Raw genomic sequence first — 24,422 nt, 5'->3', positions numbered from 1 at the left:
TCTAACATAATCGTTGTTACTGAGAACTGCAAGGTCAACCGTCTTATTTGCTGTGGTGTATTTTTCTGTTGAGGTGCTTAAGAGTTATTTGAATTTGAAAATTTAAGCTTGTCCTTCACCGTGAGCATTCTAAATATATGTTGTATCATTGAAATCTATGTAGCTCCCGTGACGAATCTGGAGATCTGTCTGTTGTGTGTTGATAATTTCATCGACGATTTAACATATTTAAAGATTGAATGAGTGATTGAAGTTGAAACATGAATCGTACCGCCGGGATTTTCAGCACTTCATCAGAAAGGAATTCTGAGGATACCTTGTGCAGACTATGCATGAAGAATAATGATTATTACTACAACATATTCACTTCCAACGTAGCTTGCAGAATTACTGTGAAGGATGCTATAAATGGTTTACTGGGTTTAGAAGTAAGTGGTTCGATGCCTACAACTTATTTATTTTTCTTTGTCATATTGCTTTAGTTATTCACTTACAGATTTTCTGCTCTTCTTCAATGTATAGCGTGTTTATTTTTATCTTAGGTCACTGTGGGAGATGGCCTGCCCACCACCCTGTGTTCACTATGCTTGAAAAAGCTCACGGAATTCAGTGTTTTCAAAATGACTTGTTTACAATCGGACGCAAAGCTGAGAAAACTTTCTGGGGTGAATTGCTTTAGGGTGAGTACTTTCGTTTATTCTCTTTTGAAGACTGGTGCATGGTATGTTTCGGAAAATGTTAAATGAGAGTCTTTCGTTTGTGTCGACAGCAGTGAGAAATCCAGTTGAATCATTATTTGTGGATTCAACTTGTCGAAGCACTTGTTTGATTGGATTTACTCAAAGTTGTAATTGATTATTCACTTGATGCCACGACTTGAGAAATAGAATATTTTATGACTTCTTGAAAGTGGTAAACCCAACTTCATTTTAAAAAGTGCTTGGATTAGAGATTAAAAATAAATAGAGCATTATTTTTGTTAATTGATAATATTGGAGAACTTAAAAGGCCGTCGTACATGATGACGGAATAGTGAAACAAGCCCAGTTTCTCGCAAGCTGTGTTTCTCAATCTCCATGCAAAGTGCTTGCTACCTTGCCGTTGATGTTTCAGTGGTGATAAGTAAAGACGTTTTGTTGTCTCAATCAAGTATTTGTTTGTAAAACAATCATAGATAACAAAGTTGGGCTTTCAAGTTTGCCAACTCGTAGAAGGCAATGCACCCACTACGCTATCAAATAATCCCTTTTAATGTATGTGCTCACTTGAGTAACCGAATTATGCTAAAACGAGAAAAGAAGCTCCTACTGCCCACATAGCAACGAACCTCTCAGAGACGTCTCACTATGGTCTTGAATGACTCGAATATCACGTATGTCTCACAGATGTCTCGGAGATGTAATCGTGAGACGTTCAGGATTTATTTAAAAAAAAAACATATTTAAACGCCATCAATGCCTTCCATGTATATTTTTTGGTGCAAATCTGCAGTTTTGATTATTAAAATCACGACATTTCATATGGGTTTCTTATTTTCAAAAGGTGATCTATCACAAAATTTGACGCTAAAAATAATCGAAAAAAGAAGGCCATAACTGTATAATTTAAATTTAATTTTTTTGCCTAAATTTGAAGCATACCATATTACAAAGGCTAATGAGACATCTCAGGGACTTATGTGAGACGTCTCAAGAGATGTCGCATAGACCATTTTTTTCGACATAGTGACATCTCAGAGAAGTCTCAGAGATGCCTCTGAAGCTCTCAGAATGTCTCTGAGACGTAACATGTGATATTCGAGACGTCTCAGAGATGTATCCGAGATGTATTTCTGCTATGTGGGTGGTTCCTGCTAATTGTAAGTGTGAACTGAAATGGATCTGTAAGTTGGTGTCCAAGCATAGGCTCAACTGCACACACACAAAATGTGAATTATTGATATTTTCTCTATTTTATAACAATATATACCTGCTGATGGTTCAAAAACTTTTCTCAATTTTCACGGCTTATAATGTGAAAAGAGGAGAGGTACAATGAATGCATAAGTGTTTAAAATTCGTTTGAGCTTAGGAGATGATTGTTACAATAATGTCATTACAAACGTTGTAAACAATCGATGTAAAATAAAAAACGATCAGAAGATAGATGTGACGTATCTTTTAAATATCAATATGTTTAGTATGTTTGTTAGTTACTTTGATGCAAGATTGTATTTACATTTTTGCATAAATATTTTATTAATATGAGTATGTTGAGCTACAACAATGTATGTAACTTCAGCTATTACAACTAATTTTCTTTATGAGTAAAAATAAAGGTTATTTGAATAATCCATTAGTTAAAATTGCATTCTCTGTTTCAAATTTTCATGGTGTCAAATTCCTAAGTTCTATTTCTATGAATACCATCTAATATATGCACTGAATGTCATGTGTACTGTTTATTTGATTTTAAAGATGGCTTACTTGGTGAAATACCATATTTTATTAATTGATATGGTTAACCTATGTAACAGTCTTTACAATCGTGGCTTGCCATATCATATCCTTCATTTTTAGGGGTTGTTCAGGAAAGTTTTTTTGTGTAAAATTGGCCGTGCGTATTTAGATAATTATGATAAATTTTGAGGTGTGTTTTGTTTAACCGAAATATGTTTTCAATAGGTTATTTTGTTAGATGTTTACCTTTCCAGGAAAATGTTTTTGTTAAGTGTTTCTTTAAACAGGGAATGGATTGTTATTCCATTTTGTAAGTAAATTTTGCTTAATGAATTATGATTATATAGTCAGAAATTAACTCTTGAGCACAGAATGGAATGAATTTGATGTTTTGTATTTTTTTCTGTTGTGGCATTTTTTAGTGTCTCCCCCCCCCCAAAATTTCCGATACCCCCCCAGAAATTTTTCGAACTTCCTCCGAACTTATCCGCAGAATTTCTCCTGCTAAGGACTTTTCGTGCAAAGGATTTTCGCATTAAGGATTTTCGCGCAAAGTCCCCATAGCAAAAGGCCCTGTCTTGCAAAATCCTGTCTCCGGAAAATCCTGCCTCCGGAAAATGCTGCCTCTGGAAAGCAGCATCCGAAAGCAGCACCGAAACCAGCCTACCTGCAATCCAAGACTTATATAGGACTACTGCGGAGGAATACTTACTCCTTGGCAAGCAAGGGGAAATCGGTGCTAAGTCCATAGTATTGCACTTTGGAGTGAGAAGTTTTACCATAGTCCTATCGCAACTCTCTCTCCCTCCAACACCTCACCCCACTATGTTTTTCCCCTCCTTGTGTTCCAATGAATATCACTCTGATTCAACTGATGTCTCCAACCCAGAAGTTGAGGGGAAAATTATGGCTGGTATGCTGTTAACTCAAACCCAGGGACGAGGTTTTGCGGAGCAGCCTGTCAACAGGTGCAGTGGTGCAGCAGGTAAATTCGCCTTGGTTACCCCCTCCGCTGCTTGCAAAAAACCCCTCCCCTCAAATCCTGTCTCGCCTTGCAATCGGCAGTCTCTCTTCTGCTCGAGCCCTGGTCGTGGACGCATGGGTAGTGGGACATGGGGAATTTAGAAAAATTATACTGCTGGTATTTAGCTGGTAATGTTTCCTATGGGATCATTAATTACTATCATTGTTTTCTGTAATACTTCTGAATTTTGAATACTCTACTTGGAATAGATATAGAACGATAATAACTCGTAAATTATTTTTTGCAATTTTTTTCTTGTGAGCTGATTTTGTTGTTTTGTGGAGTCTTTTCCCTGATCCAGCTTGTGACCGACGGTTGGAGTTTTTCCCTATGTCTGGGCTTACGTGAACAATCAACTAGATTTACGACGTAATGCCACACTGTTTTACTTTCAAATTTATGCAGATTACTTTGGCCAAGAACTTTTCACATATATGTAGAACTCAAATAGCATGTTAACTGTGTATACTTTTATAAGTGATGTGATTTGAAAATCAAAAATCTCCTATATTATTAAAGGTTTCATCCACCAGACTATTCATGTGGAGCTGTCAGAATTTCTTAGATTCCTGTTTATGTTCTTTGATGTGCCGTACACTATTCAGTACATTGGCTGTTCAGGCATTGCTCTCTTGCCCATTGAAATTGGTCCCAAGTATCTCTAACTGCTGTCCCATCTATGATGTTTTGTGCCTGTGAACATTTTTTTCTCCTCTTTAGCACTTTCCTATAACTCTCCCTACCAGGATCAGACCGATGATTTCATACTCTTCCACCTCAGAAAGTGGCCAACATATGAGAAATACCTCTATTATCCCAGAGTTCATTTGTGAGCACATATAAACAAGAGGTCAATCACAATAGAAATGAACCAAAAACATATGCTACATGAAAGGTTCACATTTTAAAACACCATTGTTGAAAGCATTTATTTTCTGCTCCCATTGCCCCAAGGATGTGATACAGGCACTATGTAAAATGAGAATATGAAGTATCTTCTAGTCTAATTTGGATTAGCAGCTATTTAGCTTTTGAGTTATTGATTAAGAGACACATGTCAATTTTTATGCAAATGCTTGGATATCAGATTGAAAATCCTATTTCATCAATATTACGAGTAATCTTCATTTGTTAACATTGAAAGAGGTGACTTTATCACAGTTACTTTCTCCACAGAGTATCCAATGGGATGAGACAGCTGATGACAAGTTGGGGACTCCTGCTGACACAAAAGACTTCATTCAAGATGAGATACAAGGCACCTCACATCTCACTCATTCAGTCCAAAGGACTGAAATATACATTCCTGTGCCAGACTCCCATCAATTCAGAGATAGTATGTTGGTAAGTTATATTCTCATCCAAAGTGGAACCCTTGTTATACAACCTTAATTTATAGATATTTACTATGTTGCTAGACAAAATTGCCTTAGCCGAGTGTAACTGAAAGCATTTCTATGGGAAGTCACCCTTGCTTGTGTGACTAGGGAGACCTGGGGGGCTATGCTCGAAATTTTAGTCGTGCACAACTTCATTGTCGTGTGCGAGTCACGTGGTACGGAGCCGAGTGCTCTGGCCATTTGGTATGCTCGAGCTCCTTGAAGACGAATGCGACAATCCTGTGCATGACTGCAGCTGAACGCGGACAGTTGAGTGGCCGAGACCCCTCAAATTACCCTTCGAGTGCCAGCAGAGTGCTTAGTGCTCATCATAATGAATGCATGGTTGCTGCATGCGCTCGCAATTAGAGAGCTAGAATTGGCAATATGAGATGCTAAGGATTCCATGAGGTTAGATTTCCGTTTTGGAAAAATTAATCTCTATCAAAACACAGGTAATTCGTGCATTTATACCGGCTGAATGAATAACTTACAGTGGACTTAATCGACAGCTTACGCGGTTTTGTGCGGGAATCGCCAAGATCTTCGGCATTGACGTAGGAAACTAAAGGAGTGCTCGAAATATATTGTAGAAGATTGTCTACGTACCATTATCTATGACGTTGATGTGATAATTTTATTCTCCGACGAGGAATTTAATTGATATAACACTATTCCAGAGTTTTGGTCATCATAATTCCATATCATTTTAACGCTTAAGAATTTTACATCACTTTGCTTTTATGCTGAAGGACCTTACCAGTCATTCGTTGTGCAGGATGAGTACACTGCTATGTATCAATCTACGGCTGGCAGATGCATTACCAAAGTGACTCATGCCATAAACTCGTATTTTAGGGTCCGGTTCATGTAATGATTATTGATGGTGTTGATTTTAATGCATATTTATCTTCATGTATATTTGTGATGCTTACATGAAAATACCCAATGTAATGTTGCGTCCGGTGGGTCACTTTCAACCTGAGTCTATGATTTAAGGCATTTCTATGGCCGAGTTAAGTGATTACATTTAAATGGAGTAATAGTGGATCTAAATTCAATTACAATAAAGGACAGAGGGAATTTCATTAAGCGAAGCAAAGGTCTATAAATTAATGCCTTTAAGGAGTATGTTCACGAATCTTTCTCAAAACTTAAAACTTACGTAGTGGGAGCAGTAATTAACTTTGCCAATATTACGATAAGCGCCCCAATAGTGTTAGGTATTTTACATTATCTATATTCCGTCATTTTTACGAATGTAACATTGCTTCACTTTTAAATTATTACAAAGGCGATAGGTGTCCATATTGACTCTTGAACTTTGGTTCCGAAATCAAATTATAATATAATCAAATTTTCAACAAAAGCGAATCAGCTGCTAAGTGGGATTGATGCACTGTTACTGAAATATTTTCATGGACATTTTGTTCACTTTCTACCTAACTTCAATGCCATTTGTGAGCAAGTAGCTATCCTACATTCGTAAATACCCTTGCGAGCATTCGTTCATGGGCACAGACAGCACCGCTGCAATGGAGAATGCATCTTGCTACCACATTTAAATAGAATTCAATTGGCATCACAAAGATCCTCTCACTCATTGACCCCGGTACCTATGCTCACGAATATCGTTTCAAGCAAAGCTGAATTTACTTCACCATACTAACCAAACACTTTATGGTACTTAAAAATAGAGTTATTAATTATAAGACCACTGAGTACGTACCATGTATTCGAAGGGAAGAAAGGAGCAAATGAACAGACTGATGCTCGAAACAAGGAAACATTTAATGAATTATTCATCGTAAAACTACACATATTTCATTTCAACACTGGTAAACCTTCATTCCTTCACTGGTATATCACAAATTTACACCGATCCAGTATATCTAGTCTGAGTCATATCAAAGCTAAGTTGTTTGAAGTATCATGCAAATGGTAACAAAATGCAAACATTAACACTTCCATGAGCATCGCACAAGAAATTGATATTAGAACCCGTAAAGTATGTCACATGAGTTCACAATCAAAACACTCGCGATGATTCCTTCCATGACATCCGCGTAATCTAGAAAAGAGCTGTTTTCCTCAACGAATGTATTTAAATGTACCTAAAGTTAGCGATATTCTTCCATCGACGACTGTTGAACCATTGAATATAATCGCTTATTTACTTAGGCTAGAAAAAATCTGATAGAAAAACAGAAAAATCTCCAAACACGAACCACATCGCACCAACTGGATATAAGAAATTGAGGCTGCAGTTTAATTAAACATCGTAAATATCTTACACAACTGTGATGAACTCTTTTTAACTTCTTCCCGGGCTGCCGAGTATTCTATGGCATTTTTGGAGTCTCATTTGTCACACAAATTTGCTGTTGCTATTTGAAATTAGCTGTTGTTTACTTCACCAGCACTCGTTTCTGTGTCGTTGCCACTCACCCTTCGTGTCACTCGAGCAACCTATGTCGCATTCGGCCGACTTTGTCTCAAGCATACCTATCTCCGCTCGACTCGAGATACCACTCGACATCACCACTTGCTTTGTTGCCGAGCGCTCGGATAGTTCGAGCGGTTTCGAGCATACACCCCAAGATGCTACGAGGTGAAAAAAGGACAGCACCCTATTAAAAAAGAGAGAAGAGGAAAAGTAGACCACTTGGAAAATAACGTCAATTTTATAAGTTGGATCAATAAAATTAATTTTGTGTATGAATTTATATATTTTTCTGTGGATCTAATTTTCTTAAGCATTTTATTTATTTGTATCATCTTGTTAGCTATTAACATGTTGCACATTCAATGTGGATGTGATTTTCATGAAAGTCATCAGAATTGGCCAATAAAATAAGAAAGAAAATTAGAGGGAGTTTTCCATGACATACCTTCTGTTCAAACAATGCTTTTTACAAATGGTGCATACGGTTTATAAGAGGGATCCTTGTTGAAGGTCATACACATGGTGGAAGAACTTGGATTGGATATTAATGACGTACCGAGGTGGAGAGTGGACTCCTGGCTTGACTGGCAGAGCCTGTCAATTGAATCGCTCTGTACTGAATGTTTTTAAAATAAGGTAAGAAGAAATATAGCGTCAATTTCATAATTTAGATAAGTAAAAATTTATTAGTTCCTTATGCAGGCTTCCGCGGGTTGATGAGTATGAAGATAAGTCTCTTTCGGGTAATACACCGCGTGGGTCCATTGTTCTCGGACGACAGTTTCGCCGGCGTCACAGTCGGCTTCTTCAGGTCAGTGAAGTAATGATGCAGTGAATTTGGCCGCCTTATATATCTGTCCGTAGAGGCTAGGTCATCTGCGATTGGCTGTCGTTGCTGTGTCTTTTTCAGCGCAAAACTCGTTTCCAGGCATGCGGAAGGGGATAGCCATCTTCCCCATTGAAATTATCTTGAGTCTTGCTTATTTTGATGGCTTCCCGTATCAGGCGTGGAAAATATCTCCTTTCTTCGGAAATAAGCTTCGCTTCGTCAAAATTGATGTTATGGGTAGGGCCTGTCCATATGTGCTCTGCTATGGCAGAAAGTCGAAATTGTCTGTTTTTAGTTGCCCTTTGACATGATTGCTTATGTGTTTCCTACTCTAAGAGCGGGTAGCATATGCTATAATGAGTTTATGCATGATCCAATATTGTTTAAACATTAGTATTAGCTCATATCTCCTCTAAATTGTGTAATTTCTTTCTTGAAAAAGAGCCAGTTTTTTCCGTGACCATGAATGAGTATTTTTTTACCAAAAGGAACGTCGGACTCATGATTTTTTTCATCAGGATCTTTGGTCATACATTAATGATTACTTAACTGAACCATGAGTCTGTATTCACATGGCCCTTTCCTGTGGATGCTATGAATGAAAAATGGTACATGCGAGATTTTTTTGTAAACTTTATTTTTTGCAGCTGAATAACTTCATGCAGTGAATATTTAATGATAATCGTGGGATCATTATGGACCACTTAGCATTAGAAAAAAATCTTGGCCTTTTCACCTCACAGGAATGGAGTTATGGATGAAAATAATAATCACCACCTGTTGCACGTTGCGGCACTTTCGGGGTGAAGCCCAAATTTCAATTGCTCATATTTCATAAACAATTGACAATTGGAAACTAAAATTGTACACAATCTCTAGTTATACCAGGATGTATGACCATGGCAAGATTCATGAAAATCCGAGTCGTTGGGTGTCATTTGGTCAAAATATTGGTTGATTTTGTATGGAATGATCCCATGTCCAGATTAATCCAAACATCTGTTCACTATATTTGTGACCGTCAGTTGCACAACATGAGGCAAAAAATCTGACCACCCTCATCTACTTAGGAAGATAGGTCAATATTAGCTTAATTACACCACCATTCTTGTGAGAGAAATGTCACACATCCCATGGAGGAGTCCCATGGTGGACTGTCTCATTTCTCTTTTCTAGCCTAATGTCATTGCTACAGCATAGCTGAATCTCAAGCTTGCTCTCTTTTTCTTCAATCAATCTTCCTGCTTGACCTCAACATAAGAAGAAGCCAGAATCCTCATATAACATTTTTATAAGCAAGGGAAGTACAATAAAGAACCGAATTCAACTTATTCATTTAGTTATTGAATCTAAAAAAAGACAATACAAATAATGTAAACATGAAGGAAACATGTTTCCTTTATGTTGAGTGAATGGTCTCTCTCAACCAAAGGAACTATTGTAAGGTCCCTTCAACTCTCGCAGTTTCCTTTGTGTTGTTTGAGTGCACATGCCTCAACCAAAGAAACCCTAGCAAAGTACCTTCATCCATTGCAAATGCTTCCTCTTAGCGGAGTGCTTGTAATGGGTTTCCATTTAAGTTTCTATGAGAGGTTGACTTCTATGAATTCTTCCGTTCCAGTTAACCAATGCAGTATTTGTTTTGTCCTGCCTCTTGATCCTTACGTTACGGCCATAGGAGACTATTTTCATGTTTCGGGATCGAAGCTGTGAGGCTCTTTTTACCGTTCTGTAACAGAATCTGACGTGTGTGCGAAGGTGCAGTCATAAAATTCGTCGTGTATAGCAGGGAAATGCTAGAATGCATTTAACAATCGGTGGGTGTAAGATGGCAAAATAGCCCTGTTCTAATTTCGTTCAAGCATTTGTGCAATTCCAAGCCATTTCAGAAATAAATGCCGTTCTAATCTGAGCAATTCCGTGACCTGTGTAAAATGGCTATCAAAGATTTTGGATGTTTGCAATCTTGAATCACTTGCATTTTTCTGTCTCTTTGTCATGTCAACTACATAGATGCCCATAGATGTAAGACATCCCCCAAACAAATCAGTCAATGATCCAGAATGTGGAAATTGTACTGCTGGAGTGTAATATGCTTCTTTCCTGTCACTAAATTTCCTTAACATGACGTTTTTTGTAACATATCTACAGTTTTTGGTGAGGGATACCGGTAGTAGATTCAAATTATTGATGAAAAGAATTTTTTCTTACATGGAACGTCTTGATGTGCTCATAAAAAGAATAAAAATTATTAGAGTTATTGTTTATAAATTGTTTAATAACTGACTTAAGGAGACATTGTCATCATAGACTGCTTGAAAATCTGTCTATCTCGAAATGGATTCACAGATAATGAGTGTTTTACTTCTCTCCTTTGCTAATAATCAGAAGACACTAATCCCTCTGCCCCCATGTTGTCCCTTGGACAATTTCAATACAACATATAATGCATTATAAATGGCAATATAAATCAAGGTTCTACAGGATAGAATAATGTCCGAGTTGGAAGGGGAAGAATTTTCCCACTTCTACTGTGGATAGCACATTGAGAAGCATTCCACACTACGGTGTGCAGAGTAAACTGATCATGTCTGCCATTTCATTTTAGGTTGTCACTAAAATTTTGTGCAAATATGATTTCAGCCAGCTTGAGTGGTCTTAGGTGAAAGTAGAGGTTTTATTGTTATCGTTTATAGCTATTTACATTTTTGTTTTGACCCCATTGATTGGTACCCAGCATTATCTTCTAGGCAACTGTGAAAGGGGAGAATGAAGACCCTCTCAGTGAAGGTAATTATCCTGAGATGTACACACCGGATCCAGATGGAATTTCAAGTAAAGCTTTGGACCCATTGGCAACTGATGACTTGGTAAGTTTACGTTTGCTCTGTTAAGCACATTTTTGCTACTACACAAATTCAGTCCTCCATGGAATAATGCAATATCATGTACCATAATAACAATACCTTTTCCCTTCCCTTGTCAAACATAGAATAGGAATATGATCACAGGAATATTTCCTCCACAGAATATTCCTGTACCAGTTGCCAGAAAAGCCAAACCTTTACCCTAACTTTGTCAAATGTGAAGAAGTAAACTTGAGTTGTGTCATAAGTCTTCATTAGAACTTTCACAGTTAGTCGTGTTAGTTAAAGAAAAGCTTCTGGGCTATGTTTCCTTGCAAATTTTTGGGTGGCCCCAACGTTTCCTGGCCGATGCTGGTTTCTTTTTCTAGGGAAATTAAGGGAATCATAATTCCCAAAAGTTTTGGCCCCTTGGCCGAAAAGTTTTTTCAACTAACAGAGACATGTGTCATTCTTGAAGAAATCATTCGAAATGAGTGGTTAATTGTTGTTAACAGAATGGGGGCATACAGATGCTCTGATCACTCACCTTAGCTCACTGAGCAAGTGAGGGCTCTGACGTCATGGCATTTCCCATTTTTGTCAAGATAGAAACACCATGCTCTCTTCCAATCACCACAAAACAGAAGGATGGATCATCATCATAAGTCCTAAGATATGTTTGAAGCAACTCTACTGTCCGCTAACTATTTCATTGGGATGTGTTTCTTCTCTTTTACATCTTTTATAACTTTTACTATTCTTCCAGCAGTCCTTCCACAGCTGTTTTTATCAGGCCATCATGACTCATTATGTGGTCAACTACTGGTGAAGTCATTCCAAATGAGAAAAACCTCTTATGGGGAATGATAAATCCTGTTTTGTTTGTTGTGGTTGGCTGTATTGCCACATAATCAGGTGATGCAATTTCTAGCCAAACCTACCAAGCCTAAATTGCTCACAAAAAGAATTTATATAAGGCATATTCTAACTGTAGCAGATGTGGATGTAGTGAGAACTATATGGAGTAAATGATAAGGAGGACTCAGGATTTGGCCTTCACCATCTTTGGAAAGGGTATTAGATGTTTGCAAACCAGGGTGGTTGTTGAGAGGCATCAATTTCATTCCATGAGGTGATTTTAATGGAACTTGTTATATATTCATCTTTGATTGAAATAAAATATTATGATCACCTTTAATGGATGAAATCAACTTTTTCGTAATTCGTCTGTCCAAGTAGACAAAAATTCTTGGTTGCCAATGAATATGTCATGAGACCATGATGTCTCAAATTATTGCTGATAAATTTGTTTTTCCTGTTTAGGAAGGGTTTCCTATGGCTAATTGAAAAGGCAGAGTATCTTAATGGGCCATATTTTTTTAGTCGATGAATTTCTCCCGTCTTCCTCTCTGAGGTCAGAATAGCTTTTCAGGAAATTTTTCAATTATGTATACACCCTATATTTGTTGTTTTGGTTGTGATTGTTTTGCTTATAATACCAATTGGTGCAAACATGTATCAATGAAGTGTTAATTCTCATTTTTTCTCAGTGTGGAATGGGAACATTTGGGTCCCCTTGTGTAAAAGCAGATCATTTCAGTGATGATGGAGGTGGATATGCGCACAGTAATAGCACTGATGGGGCCACAAATGACCTTGTTTCCCAAGCCTCTGATCAGGTAATCATAATAATATTAATAACAATAATAGTAATAACAATACTTTAATTGGTCCAGTGATTAGTTTGGACAAACATAAGGCATGTCAAGGAGTATATAAGATACAAAACAGTACTAATGAAGAAAGAAAAAATTTTTATATGCATAAATCGTCATAATTATGAATATAGTTTTTTGCGCAAACAGTCGCAGTATACATGAACACAAGGGGGTGATGTAATAAAGTTAATTTTTTAAGTGGAGGGTGGCATGCTGTGTAAGGAGACATTTTACCTAAGAGCTGCAGTATCCTTTTTTGAATTTTGAACGTTATTTTAGAATTGGGTCTAGGGCCCCAGATGAGGATACTAAACATCACATTCAGGTAGAATTCACCATAGTAAATTGACAATAATACTAATACATCAATGTCTATACAGTTTATCTGATAGAATCAGAACACAAGTAGGGATCATATTTCTGCAGAGCTTTTGAATATGTTCCTCCAAGGAGACTTGATTATCAAGTTTTACACCCAGGTATGGAGAACTAAAACTTTTTGGAATACACATAAATTTTTACAGAGATCAGTTAGTGTGGAGCTGGTTGCATACACTTTTGAGTCACATGCATTGGTAAACCTTAATTTTTTTTAAATTACATAATAATATAAGTACCTTAAAAAGTTATATTCGTTTGCTAAAAGTAATGCACATTTAATACAGTTACTACCTGTGAAGCACCCTTAAAAAACACCAAATATCAAAATGTTATGAATATAGCATGTTTATGATCGTTTTAGGCTTACTTTTTGTATGTTAAGAGGGAGGTATGATACCCACTGCACTTAAGGTTAGAAAGGCAGTGGAATGAGTAAAACTAGCAGTTATTGTTTGCAAGCTATGAATTGCTCCTTTATGCTCCGAAGCTATTTATTGCCTGGCTCACTACAGAATAAAATAACTGTGCTGGACCAACATATGGAATTGTTGTTAGATTAAAGAATGGTATATGAAATGTCAAAAAAGCAGGGGCTATTTTCATCCGCAAAACGCAGAAGAATTTTAAAAGCTACCATGGGAATTCAAGGTTGGTAATAAGTCCAGGCATTGGAGTAGTATGAGCTAATAGTATGATGGACTCTTTGCATGTGAGTGAACACATATCATCCTGCTCTCAGCATAGCATGCTTTCTATTTTTTTCTGTACTCTTTTGAGCGATTTGCCCATTGTTGAATTTTATGTGATTCTATATTTAATAAGACTATTAAGAATTTTCATCATGATGTAAAACATCTAGCAGATACAATCCACAGAATACAAATGCATTTTGCATGTGTATAAGATAACTCAAAGTGAAGAATGATGAGGGGAACAATATTTTGAAGCATTTAAAATTAAACCAAAGTCTTAGTCACGCATTCTAGCCTTAGAAAATTTGTTATTCACACATGAGTTGCATTTTTTTACGGGATACTAATCCTGCATTTTCTTGAGAAGATGAGTTATTTCCTTTTTTGAGCATTGTGGTACATTATAATTATAGTACAATTTAGTGCACATAAATGTAACATACAAGGTGTACATGTGAATATTAACAGGTGAATTTTTTGAGGTGGTGTGTAGATTGTTATCAATGCTATATATGGGAGTCATTATTTTTTGATGAACTAATGACGCTATTTCTAGATGTATATCTGTATCTCTGTCGTTAATGATGCTGATTTTGGACTCATGTGCAGGCACAGGCCTCAATGTCTTCCCAAGGCGAGGAGGTGGATGCTGAAGGCACTGGAGCCATCGAGATAGACCTTGACTCTGTGCTGGTTTTGGCCAAAGACGAACTATCTCCCAAGGAGACTGATGCCACTGAGGTATGCATGAAATTCACATTCAATTCAGCCATTGTTCCCCAGACTGCATGTAGGGATTTTAACTTGGGTTATTGTGTATTTTACGGTTTATTTTATCCTAATTAAGATTAATTTTCAGTAAAAATGAGTATATTCATCATAATATATGATTTGCATTATGTTGCGTTTACACAATGTTGGAAAAACTCCGGAAAATAAGAACAAAAAAGAACTTTTCAAAATTTAGGTTGTATATTTTAATTTTCACAGTCTTTTCTGATTAAATATTCAATAACATCCTCCTAGAAGGTTACTAGAGGCTCCACCTTCCATTACAATCCTGCTTTGACTAATACGGTTCTCACCCTCTCATTCTACCGTCTCTGAAACTGAATGCATCTGAAGCTGAATTTAACATCTACAATGAAATACTTCCACTTAATGACATGGGAATGACATTGCCCTGTATCGGTTCCATGTGTGCGCCAAACAGTTTGACTCTACGAAGTACCAGACAGTTTGATGTAAAGTTGGTACAGATGGCCATCTTGGAATAGGAAATGCTATTCTTGCTTTACTTTATAAACTCATCACCTGTGAGTGCCAAAACTGCAGCTGAACTGCCTCTGAGAGACTAAATTGTTGATTAAAGGCCATACTGATAAGTTTTGTTATGCTTTGAGAACAGCCCTCTGGTCTACCAGTGAATTCCCATCACTGAGGAAACACAACATTATTTACAACAACCATATTCATACCAGGAATGGCAAAAGTTTTTTACGAAAATAAACATGATGATTAAAGAAACAGAACTTAGAGACAAAATTACCTCCAGTAGGATTACTCAATCAATATTAGTAAAATATCATTTACAAATTGTAGTTGTACTTCAAAGCTTCAAAATGGGCAAATTTAGAAGTAAGATGAAAATCATTATTTTAGTGAAAATTTTTGCAAAAATAGCTGAAAGATATATCAGAAATTCAGAAAACCTGAGAAAAAATTATCCTGCGTAAAGGATTTTTCTAATTTTTACCATTCAATAATGTTGTGTTTATGCAATGCTTGGGATTACTGGGTTAAATTAATGGATTAAAGTGATGTTTGGGGAAATTCTGAATTTGTAGTACTGTAAACACGGGTACTTGAGCCCAAATTGTGAGAACTTTATCATTATTTTCAAAAATGGGCAAAATATATTGTAACCGTTACCACTTGGCATTTTTCATGAGTAACTTTAAATCCACATTCACAAGATAAGGAGATCTGCTTCAATATCGTGTGTGATTATATGTTTGTGTGTATACAGCGAAGATTGAATGGAATGCTGAGTGTTTCCCCCTCCCCCCACGATTCCCCTCTTTCCCAATTTTGTGGTTTTTCCATGATGTGTACGCAACCAGTGAAAGGTCCACATTTTTTCCTGCAAACAACACCCGTGTGCAGCAAATGGAGGGTGACAGAACCTGCACCCCTTCCTTTTAAAAAATGAGAACATGCTTTGGCAATCCCCCTGCCCCGTGGTGAGTATTCTATGAAAACCCGCTTCTTCCTAAGTTTCCTCCAGGTGCCCCAACCTCAGGAAACTAACACTGTCTGATTAGTAAAATACGGACGAATTTCAGCTGGAAGAGACTCATCAAACACGGCTACATGTTGCAGCCGAAGGCTATGCCCGACAGCTGATGGTGTGTTGCCTGTCAGGTGGAGCAGAGGTAGAAAGAGAAGAGAAACGTGGAGGTTAGACTGTGAGGTGAAGAGTGGTGAAGAAGAGGAAATAGGAGAACTGAACAGTAGATTTACCGTGCCAAGAGAAATAAGGTCAACCCACGACACCTTGAATTAAATATTCTCTCAGCCCATGGTGAATGCCCCCTGCTGGAGACAGTCGAGGGGGTCATCCCCATCCATGACAGAGAGCGGATAAGTAAAACTGTTATCCCATATGACTTCTCCCCCCCTCTAGTTCAGAAGATTCATGAAGAAATTCCCCTATATAGTCAAGAATAGAAGAACTAACTCTGATGAAGACATGTTGCCCCACAATATTTGTACCTTGCATTTTGCTTATTCTTTTGGCCTACACCTTTTCCCCGGAAAGGAGTTTATATTTTATTATTAAGGGCAGCATATTGTTGGAGAGTGTTTAGGGTTAGTGTTGGTGTTGTCACTTAATTTGTTTTTGTATTAAGCATAAGATTCACAAGAAATGAAGATTCATGTTTCATTTTTTTTAGAAATGTAATTTTTAAATCTTATATCTGCTTACTTCCAGCCTACCGTTATGGAGAATAGGGAGCTGATTCAAAATCCTACAATGGCCATGGAGTCTATGATAGAGAAAGAGGGTGAGTGTTTTGAAAATGGCTCTTCAGAGAAAAGATTTTTAACTAATTCTGACTAGGCGAATGTCCAAAAGCTGGATCTTAGAATTGAATAAAATTTTTAATTTGATTTATTTTAACTTTCTTAATGCACTCTTATATTAGAAAAGCTTGTTTTTAGTCAATATTCGCGTTTAGTTTACTGAAAATCTTATTTTAACATGTGGCTTGTCCCCGGGTCCTAGGCGTGACAACTGGGCTCATTAACCCCTCAAGCGCGGCGGGCATTTAATTAAATCCCAACCCAGCGGCCGGATTAGATTTAAACGATTTCGTCTTTTTGGCATGCTGCCATTAAATAATTTATAGCTTTCTTCTAACCGTATCGATATCAGTGAAATTTTTTGCAAACCTTTGTGAAGAAATACGTTACCATACGCCAATTTTTCTAATGATTTGAATAGTTATTTATAGTCGTTTTTATCTCGTAATCTAAACACAATGAATAATTTTTAAGGCTTTTAACGCTTTGCATTTTGTTTTGTTTAAGGTCCGAGATCTCTAGCATACTATGCATTTTTTTTAAATGATCACAGTATCTAGTTAAGTAATTTGGGGATAAACATTTCCTAATCGATCGACTGGATGTTTACGAAATGATAACCATCATGAAAATTCATGCGTTCACGCATTTCTTCGACTGAGTTCTATCATTACCGAGTCATTTTATATAGGCAATTACATTTTGATGTTTCAAACTACTATATGGAAATATTTAAATGACTACCTTAGTATTTCTGCTTAGTGTGATATGGTTTGAAGCAATCCAAACATAATCCCACTGCACATTGTTCACACCAGTAAACGGTGTCTCTCCTTTTCCCATGCCTGGCACAAATTTCACACCTCTTTTGAGGCTTTGATTTCTTCCCAGTTGCAGGAATTCTCCTCAGGAAATGTCTCTCGGTGAGTCTTGGCACTTAATTGTCTAAGGAGTGATGGCCTTGTACAAACTGTCCATATGGGGTTGCATATTTCAAAATAATCCCTCGACCAAGTGCACACGAAATGGTAGGTGGTCCAATTTTTTATCCGTATTTTCCCTGTGAATTATATATGAATTTAGGACTGCGGCATTCAATAGTCTCCTAAATAACTTCATATACCACTTGTTGTGGCATTTTCTTTCTATTAGGTAGGAATGCAGCAACTGGTCCTTGAGACTCACCCCACCCATGCATTTATTGTAATCTATCACACAAACAGGCTTTCGAATCTCTTTTTTGCCTTTCAATACCGTTCTCATTTCATCATTGTGGAATGTGGAGATCATTGACACAATTTTTTGTCCCTCCATTTGAAAACAACAACAGGCCCAGAGTGGCGTCCACATATTTCGTCCCTCTGCAGTTTCTTCTCCTTTAAGTATTTTGGGACATCCTTTCGAGTCAACCTCAACGTTCCAACACAGTCAGTCCTGTATTTACATTTCAGCAGTTTTGCAAGGGAAGGAGAATTATAAAAATTGTCCATCGAAACACAACGTCCTTGATTTAGCAGTGGTTCAACCAGGTTTAAAACTATTTCTGTTGTCTTGTTTGAGTTATCTGGAGTAATTTTCGAGTGAAATATTGTGTCTTTACCAGTATACACCAGAAATGACCACAGGTAGCCGGTATTTGCATCACAAAGCTCATAGGTCTTGATCCCAAACTTTGATGCCTTCAGAGGAATGTATTGCTTGAAGGTTAGCCTGCCCTTCCATAGCGTCAACGATTCGTCAACTGAAATGTTGCAGTTTGGTAAAAAATATGTCTGAAATTTTTCACTTAGGTGTGAAATAACGGGAAAGATGTTTTAAGATGTGGAGGAATCTGTTGATGGTTATCTTCATTATTGTGGAAATGAAGAAATGTGCAAATGATCTCAAATCGGTCCCTTGAAATTAAATTTCCGAAAGCTGGGGTAGATATAACTCTCTTTCTTGAAAAGTATGTCCGTAATGTTGGCTTCTGCACTATTCCCATGAGCATGAATAATCCCAGTGTTTCGTATATCTCTTGTTCTGTCACTGGTTTCCAAGCGGTTATTCTCGACTTCCTTGAAAATGTAGGATCACCTGATGAAACCCGTTGCTCAGCATAACGATTGGTTTCTAGAACAATAACATGGATGAATTCTTCATCAAAAAATAACTGAAAAATACCTACAGCGTTGGGCAAATTTTTTGCTTCGTCTTGAGGTACAAAACCACCTACAAATGGTTCCCTGTTACCTTTATAATTTCTCATTCCTTCCCACACAAAGCTTTCCGCTCCATCAGTATCCTCAATTTCATCGTAAACAGGCTGTATCTCGTCAATTTCAGAGCGATCATTGAAATAATTTTCTCTATCACTTTCCGAACTTACACTTTCGTTTGCATCACTCGCAAGTAATTATTCAATTATTTCTTCGTCACTTGGAATTAGCAATATTTTTCTACTAGTTGGAGCCACGATAGGGATCCCTTATTGTAAAAATATCCACTCACTGGAACTGCACACGAGGAGAATTCTGACACACTAGTTGAAAGAACACCACGCAGTACGAATGGTTCTAGTGGACTGAAACGTGTGGTTTCAAAACTCCATCACGAGTTGAGAAAGAATCTCAAGGGGTCCTAGTATATGGTGAATGTTCATAGGGTGTCTTATCTTCGTTGATTACTGTGATTGTTGAAAGAATAAACAAAGAAACGCAAGGCGAAGCACATGGTCCCTTCGCTTAGGACGGACGCGGCGGACCAAACACAATTGGGGCTTGAGGTGATGACACGCAAGACAGATAGAAGGCAGTGAGCTAATTAGGAAGATATAGTATCTTATGCTGAAGAAGTTGACCCTTCTTGACGCTTCAATATCAGAATAGGCAGCATTTTTCAACACAGTATAATTGAAGAGAGACGGTGATTTTTTTGACTAAATTCATCAACTCGCAGGTTTTAAACGTATTTGCATCGTAACGTTACACAAAAGCCTGAAGTCATAAAAATATTTTGAATATTTTATTGGAAAGAAAAACATTCCTTCAAAATAAAGTGCAATTAGTTGTACTTTAAAATGTAACAAATGGCGGAGAAAAATTCTAAAAGACAGTAAAAATTCTTAAAGTTCAGGAAGCGTACTGGGTAAGCATGACGACGACATCCGAAATTTAAAGGGCGCGTACTGGGTTCGCATGACGGCGTTGAGGGGTTAAATATTCGATTGAAAAGAAAAATATTTTTCCTTTTTTAAAGGACGAATTCTGAAAGGGGTCTTATTTTATTCTTTTTCTGCAATTGGAAGTCATATGTGTGATGCGTATGTGTGTGCTTGATTATTTGTATGCGTAGCATTTTAACCCACGATTTCGTCTTTTTTGTTCTACTACACCCTTGTTGCCCTCATCATTTTTATGCTATGTGTTCTTTTCCCCTCCATTCATTTACATCGAGTGTCTAAGTTATAGTCCAACTTGGGCAGCAATTGTACCACCTGTTTTTACATTTTTCCATCCATTCAATGGATTTTAAATAGAAGATGTTGTAGTCTTAAATTTCATGTTTGACGGTGTTAGTTGCTATTTAAAATTTTCTTCTAGGGGTCCCGGCTGCCGAAGAAATGCCCGAGCAAACAACATCAACTTCATATCTGCTTGCAGAAGGAAATCTAAGGAATCATTCAATTGATGAATGCATTGGTCCCACAGCTTTGGTGACACAAATTGATTCCAAGGCTGGAACATCCCATGAAGAGATAGAGAAAAATCTGATAGATGAAGACTTGGGAAAATGTGGTGCTTCTGAAACTCATGAGATATCAAGTTGCTCAATTCCTGATGACAGACAATGTAATACCAAAGACATTGAATCACTTGAAAGCAGCAGAGGTGGAGCCGCAATGGCTGTTGTTGGGGAGAAAAGTGGTTGTGATGCACCAAATACCTCGCATAACCTCAGGTTTATGAGAATAAGTAGAAATGACAGAAGTGGCTGTGAGACCATCATGGGAGGCAATGAGGAGATACTTAATTGCTTGATCGAAAATCCAGGGAACAGTTACAGTTCAAACGAAGATTCATATAATTGTTTGAACTGCAGAGATGTGTTCAACAACAAAAAGGAGCTTATCAAACACATGAAAATTCATTTTGTTGCTCGTAATTTTGATGCTGCGGCAGAATCATCAATCGTAGGTGTGTCTCTGGAAGCACTTCCATCAAGCGGACTCAGCAGTTCTTGCGAGCCTACCATCCCAAAGGGTTTAGAAGAGCTGGATAGGAAAATGCTAGAGCCCATGCAAAAAGAAAATTTGCTCAACAAGGAAACCAGTGGAGGAAAAGGGGATGAGAAAAACATAAGACGATTCACGAGAAGTTTCACAGTAGGAGAGAAATCAACTACACAAAGTTTATCTTCAAAGTCATCTAGCATTAGAAATGTACGCAATCACGTGGGTCCGAGAGAGGAAGATAAACCCTATTCATGCAGCGAGTGCACTGAGTCCTTCACTCAGAAAAGGGACCTCACCGTACACAAACTTACACACACAGGAGGGAAAAGGTATTCTTGTAGCACTTGCAGCAAGTCTTTCACTCATAGAGGTCATCTCAACATTCACTTGCGAACACACTCGGGAGAGAAGCCTTTTATATGCAACCTGTGCAGCAAGTCCTTCGCCAGGAGGGACAAACTTGTTATCCACACACGCACCCACACGGGAGACAGGCCTTTTTCATGCAGCGTGTGTGAAAAGTCTTTCTCGGATAGAGGTAACTTAGTTAGACATGTACATACGCACACGGGAGAAAAACCCCACTCATGCAGAATCTGCAAGAAATCTTTCACTCGGAAGAGTTCCCTCAAGAGTCACACACGAACACACACGGGAGAGAAGCCTTTTTCATGCAATGAGTGTGAAAAGTCTTTCTCGCATAAGAGCGACTTAGTTAGACATATTCGTACTCACACGGGGGATAAACCGTATTCTTGTAGCATTTGCCGCAAGTGTTTCACTCAGAAGAGTATTCTCGACAATCACTTGCGACAACACTCGGGAGAGAAGCCTTTTATCTGCCGCCTGTGCAGAAAGTCCTTCGCTAGGAAAAGTCAGCTCACCTCACACATTCAAAAACACTCGGGAGAGAAGCCTTATTCTTGTAGCATTTGCTGCGAGAATTTCACAAAGAGATGTTCTCTCAAGAGTCACATGCGTTTGCATATAGGGGGAGAGGCCTCAAGTCATGGCACGAGTGTGAAAAGTCTCTCTCGAAAAAGAACCATTTAGTGATACATTTTCGTATACACTCGGGAGAGAAGCCTTAGTCGTGCAAAATGTGCGAAAATTCTTTTTGTTGAAGGTATCTGGTGGGACACATGCAAACGCACGCATAAGAGACCTTTTTCACGCAGAATCCGCCAAAATAATCTTTCACTCAGAGTCGTTCACGTAAAAGTCACATGCGAAACAACACGTAGGAGAAACCCTACTCGTGCGGCGAATTTGAGTGTCCCGGTCGACAAAGAGCCTCTTTGATATAGACATTTGTACCAATAAAGCGAGAGTTGCTTTATTTCTGCAACATCGGCAGCAAGTCTGTCACTCCATGATGCGACCTAATAACCCATTAGTATACACACAGTAGATAAACCTTCTCAATGTAACATTTGTTGGAAGTGTTTTGCAGTGAGTGGTTACCTTGACAGATATACATACATGCTCACATGTGTGAGCGCAGCCTTGCTTATGCATAGTCCGCATCACGTCCATCACTACAAGGAGCGGCCCTGACCACCACATGTGTAAACGTACAATTGTGATGCATTATTATTACTTCGTATTTTGCACCAAGTCTTTCACTGTTAGTTCTCTTTTAACTACCACACGCGCTCCAAATTGAGAGACTATTCATGTTGTGTATGTTGCGTGGTTTCACTCTGATAAGTCACGTTTACGCATGCAACATTTTCTTGGGGACAGGATAATTTAAATAAATATTACAAATGTTCCAATTGAACCTCATGCAAAGCTGCACGGAGTAATCGTTAATTTTCGCCTGCACAACGAGAAATAAATGATGATATTGTGTCAATAGGGATGAAGGGCTATCTAATTGTTTCTATGAAATGCGTGCTTAGCAATGTGTTTCTGGATTTTCGTAATGAATATTGAAAGAGAGTAGTTGCAGAAAAGGGCACACCCAGGTTATCAGATTAGGATGAAGCAGCCTACACTACACATTTTTGTTTAAACACGTCCACAGTATTCACTCCAATGTTTCTGGCTTTAAGTCCAGTCTTAATTGGCATCTTCTAATTGGTTCCGAATTTTCTTAGAATTAATCATGTGTTCTTTGAATATTCTTTGTATAAATATTTATCTTGTCCACATTTTGTAAGTAATGTGATATTAGTGCACAATAAAAGGCTTATGGCCGAGTTTGTTAATTTAATGAATTCAGCATGTTATTTATTTTCATTGTTAAAAGATATGCAATTTTATTCCTATTTCTCTGTTTTCACTCGCGGCTGAGCGATTCGACACTATTTGTCGGAATGCACCGTCAATAGGACAGCAAGGATAATCGTGGGCCATTAACCTTAGAACGGTGAAGTTGCGAGAAAAGGCAGCAATGGAGGTGGAAGATGTCCAAACATTGGCAGAGTGCATGGGGATATTATCGGAGGGTGGGAGAGTAAGCAGAGGGTGTGGAGTGGATGCTAGGTGGCGCTGAGCGCACTTGCAGGGTTTGGTAATGAGAAAATGATTCAGAGGACACGTTGGACGCAGCCTAAAGTAGTACTACGGAGTGAGCGAGCAGGGGATTCATTTATGTACAAACTTTGGCCGCAATCCGTTCAGCCGTCTGGAAACACATAGCTGACAGATAAACATGTATTAAAGATAACTTAAACAAAAGATTAAGCGTATCCTTACATTATCTTATCGCCGAGGAATGCCACACGTTCCTCCTCCTCAAAAGCTAGGTTCACATTTTTATAATTAGAATTTATGCTACTCTGTATACAATTGTGGTTAAACAATTTATCTGAGGAAAATAAAGAAAACGTCCAGTCTACTTTCAAATTTCAATACATTTTCAGAATGAAGATATGCATTTTAGGTTAACTAGAGGTTTCCCCTTTCTCCACTCACAAAGATTACATGATGTTACATTAGAGGGTGACCTTGCATAATTTGTCACCTCCACAGTTGCTATTGGGTGTTTATATTTATTTATTGCCAAGGCTAACAATCTTTTTCTGGATAGTTACTTACATTATGCTTACATTCCACTGTAAAATAAAATTAACGTAATTTGAAAATTAAATGTACTATACTCAAATAAAAGAATGTGGCCAAAATATTAGATCAGCCATCTTTAGATAAACAAAGAGAACTGACCCCCGTGCATGGCGTCTGATATATCGGATAAGATAAAAGTTATTAACATATTGAGAAAAAATTCAATAAAAAATAATTTAATTACCCTGTGGGACGACTGAAAGTTCTTTGAATGCCATATCTTACATAAATCCTTCTTAAGTCGATACATTCAAGTAGTCAGCTGAAATATTACCAGCGCAGTAAAGACAGACATCC

General features: G+C 37.8%; 1 protein-coding gene across 1 annotated transcript; it reads left to right on the top strand.

Annotated features, from left to right (window-relative positions):
• Nucleotides 1-35: 35 nt before the first annotated feature.
• Nucleotides 36-23,241, top strand: LOC124173311 (zinc finger protein 569-like). Its single transcript, XM_046552830.1, has 9 exons — nt 36-73; nt 164-428; nt 543-680; nt 4,639-4,806; nt 10,867-10,986; nt 12,513-12,641; nt 14,363-14,494; nt 16,749-16,821; nt 20,422-23,241. The coding sequence occupies exons 2-9, from the start codon at nt 261-263 to the stop codon at nt 22,104-22,106; spliced, it is 2,613 nt and encodes an 870-aa protein (XP_046408786.1). The 5' UTR covers nt 36-73; nt 164-260; the 3' UTR covers nt 22,107-23,241.
• Nucleotides 23,242-24,422: the final 1,181 nt, after the last annotated feature.

Source organism: Ischnura elegans (assembly GCF_921293095.1).
Source record: "Ischnura elegans chromosome 13 unlocalized genomic scaffold, ioIscEleg1.1 SUPER_13_unloc_4, whole genome shotgun sequence".
Lineage (NCBI taxonomy): Eukaryota > Metazoa > Arthropoda > Insecta > Odonata > Coenagrionidae > Ischnura > Ischnura elegans.
The sequence above is the reverse complement of the archived record's forward strand: the minus strand, read 5'-3'. Positions and strand labels throughout refer to the sequence as shown.